Here is a 2,520-nt window from a genome sequence, read left to right on the forward strand (position 1 = left end):
AAATCATAGAGCTTGAACTCATTATGGATGAGTTACTTTCGTCTTAATGAAATGACAACTGAATTAATAAATGGAGGAGGCTAAGGTCCAAAGATGTTAAAATGCATGAAATAAACATGTTGGAATAATGGTGAAATTAGGCTAGTCAACTTTCTTGTTCAAAGTTAGGCAAGTTAGGTTAGTCAAGCAAGATAGGTAAGTTAGGCAAAATTAGGCTTATGATCTTTTTCTTCCCTATATATATGTTTCATCTTGTAATTGTTTCATCAATCAAATATACATCAAAATTCAATATGGTATCAGAACTGTGATCTGGGAAAAACCACAAAACACAGCTCTAAAGCAGCCACGAGGTCAACCATTCTAGGCATGGCCTCTCATTCAAAATGGGAAAATCCCAACCACCCGCTCTATCTCCACCACTCGGATCAACCTGGTGCAATCCTCGTACCACAACCATTGGTGGAAGACAACTACAACACATGGGTTCAATCCATGAGTATGGCCTTAACGGTCAAGAACAAACTTGGTTTTGTTGATGGAACGATCAACAAACCAAGTGAGGATAATTTTGAGGAGTTGCAGCAATGGAATCGCTGCAACAACTTGGTCAAGACATGGCTACTAGGCTCCATGTCAAAGGAGATTTCAGGGAGTGTCATCAACTACAAGGATGCTCGACAAATGTGGGCCGATCTGCAGGAGAGGTTCTCACATGTGAATATAGTTCAGCTGTTCCATGTTGAGAACGAGATCCATGATTGCGTCCAAAGCAATATGAGTGTAAGTTCTTACTTCACTAAACTTAAAAGTTTATGGGATGAACGTGATACTTTGTGTTCCATTCCAGCATGCAGTTGTGGAACAAAGAATGAGATGAACTCATATGTTGAAACTCAGAAAACCATGAAGTTCCTTATGGGACTGAACGAATCGTATGCTACGGTTCGAAGCAATACTCTTCTTCTCGAACCACTGCCTACGGTGAACAAGGCATATGCGTTGGTCCTTCGACATGAACGCCAGGCAGAGCTTTCCAATGGGAAAAGCACACAACTAGAAACTGCTGTCTTTGCAGTGAAGAATCTGTCGCGAGAACCTACACCTGAAGACAAGGAGATGCGATGTGGAAAGTGCAATAAAACCAACCACATCACCAAAAATTGTCCTGCACATCTCAAGTGCACTTTTTGCGGATGGAAAGGCCACACCTTCGATTTCTGTCGAAAACGGAAAGCAGCCACAGAGACCGAATCCAATCGTCTCTTTTCTTCAAAGGGGAATCAAGTTTCACAAAGTAACAAGCAAGAGACAGTGCCTAATTTCCCGTTCTCTCAGGAGGACTGCAAGCAAATCCTTCAGATGTTGAACAAGAACAAATCATCATTTGCCAATCAAGTCAGTAATCTTCCTAGTCATGAAGAACTTTCAGGTAAAGCCTTCTCTTTTTCATGTAAAGGAACCAAAAGTATTTGGATCCTGGACAGTGGTGCCACGGATCACATAGTTTGCAGTCCTAGTCTCCTTACACACTCACGAGCTGTTGAAAATCATACAGTTGAACTGCCAAATGGTTCCGTTGCCAAAGTCACTCACATTGGACAAGTTGTTTTCTCTCATAATCTTATCCTTGAAAATGTCCTATGTGTGCCGTTCTTTAGGTTGAATTTAATATCTATCAGTAAACTAGCCTATGATTCCTTATATGTCACCATTTTCTTCACCCAATTTTGTGTCATTCAGGACCTTCGCTCGGGGAAGATGATTGGGACAGGAACTGAAAGGGATGGACTTTACTACCTCGGCCCATCAAAGAAAGGAACATGCAACAATATTCAAACCGTCTCACCAAAGCTTTGGCACCAACGCCTAGGACACCCATCTCATAAAGTCACTTCGTTATTACCTTTATTTAACAATAAGGCTTGTGATTTGGAAAAATGTTTAATTTGCCCATTGGCCAAACAAACAAGATCACCCTTTCCTTTGAGCTCTATTTCTACCAAATCATGTTTTGAATTATTGCATATTGATATTTGGGGTGGTTATCAAATTGCTTCTATTTCAGGTGCCAAGTATTTCCTTACCATCGTAGATGACTACACTAGAAGCACTTGGGTTTATTTGATGAAACATAAATCTGACACAAAAGACATTTTAGTCGGATTCATTCAAATGATTGAGACTCAATTCAATACCAGAGTTCAAATCATACGAAGTGACAATGGCCCTGAGTTTAAGCTTGAGCAATTTTATGCTCTCAAAGGCATCATACATCAATCTAGTTGTGTCAACACACCACAACAAAATGGTGTTGCCGAACGTAAACACCGGCATTTGCTCAACGTTACTCGGGCTTTGCTCTTTCAAGCTTGTTTGCCAAAACGTTTTTGGGGGGATGCAATCTTAACCTCAGCCTACCTCATCAACAGAACACCCACTCCACTTCTCCAAGGTAAAACACCTTACGAAAAACTGTTTCACAAAGCACCTAACTATTCCCATTTAAAGGTTTTCGGT

The 2,520-nt window shown here is 40.7% G+C and overlaps 1 protein-coding gene and 1 long non-coding RNA gene across 2 annotated transcripts; both read left to right on the forward strand.

Moving 5' to 3' along the window:
- Positions 1-369: 369 nt before the first annotated feature.
- On the forward strand, positions 370-880 carry LOC139187711 (uncharacterized). The gene is made up of 2 exons (XM_070812242.1): positions 370-783; positions 851-880. The coding sequence occupies exons 1-2, from the start codon at positions 370-372 to the stop codon at positions 878-880; spliced, it is 444 nt and encodes a 147-aa protein (XP_070668343.1).
- A 295-nt stretch (positions 881-1,175) lies between these two features.
- Positions 1,176-2,022, forward strand: LOC114823194 (uncharacterized). The gene is made up of 2 exons (XR_011574711.1): positions 1,176-1,432; positions 1,744-2,022. It is a non-coding gene; the product is annotated as an uncharacterized lncRNA (long non-coding RNA).
- Positions 2,023-2,520: the final 498 nt, after the last annotated feature.

Source organism: Malus domestica, chromosome 02 (assembly GCF_042453785.1).
Source record: "Malus domestica chromosome 02, GDT2T_hap1".
NCBI lineage: Eukaryota > Viridiplantae > Streptophyta > Magnoliopsida > Rosales > Rosaceae > Malus > Malus domestica.

Bases quoted from the DNA above. Each gene is read 5' to 3' on its own strand.
- LOC139187711 (XM_070812242.1), top strand. From the start codon at position 370: ATGGCCTCTCATTCAAAATGGGAAAATCCCAACCACCCGCTCTATCTC. The intron at 784-850 runs GTAAGTTCTTAC...GTTCCATTCCAG, and splicing joins GCGTCCAAAGCAATATGAGT to CATGCAGTTGTGGAACAAAG.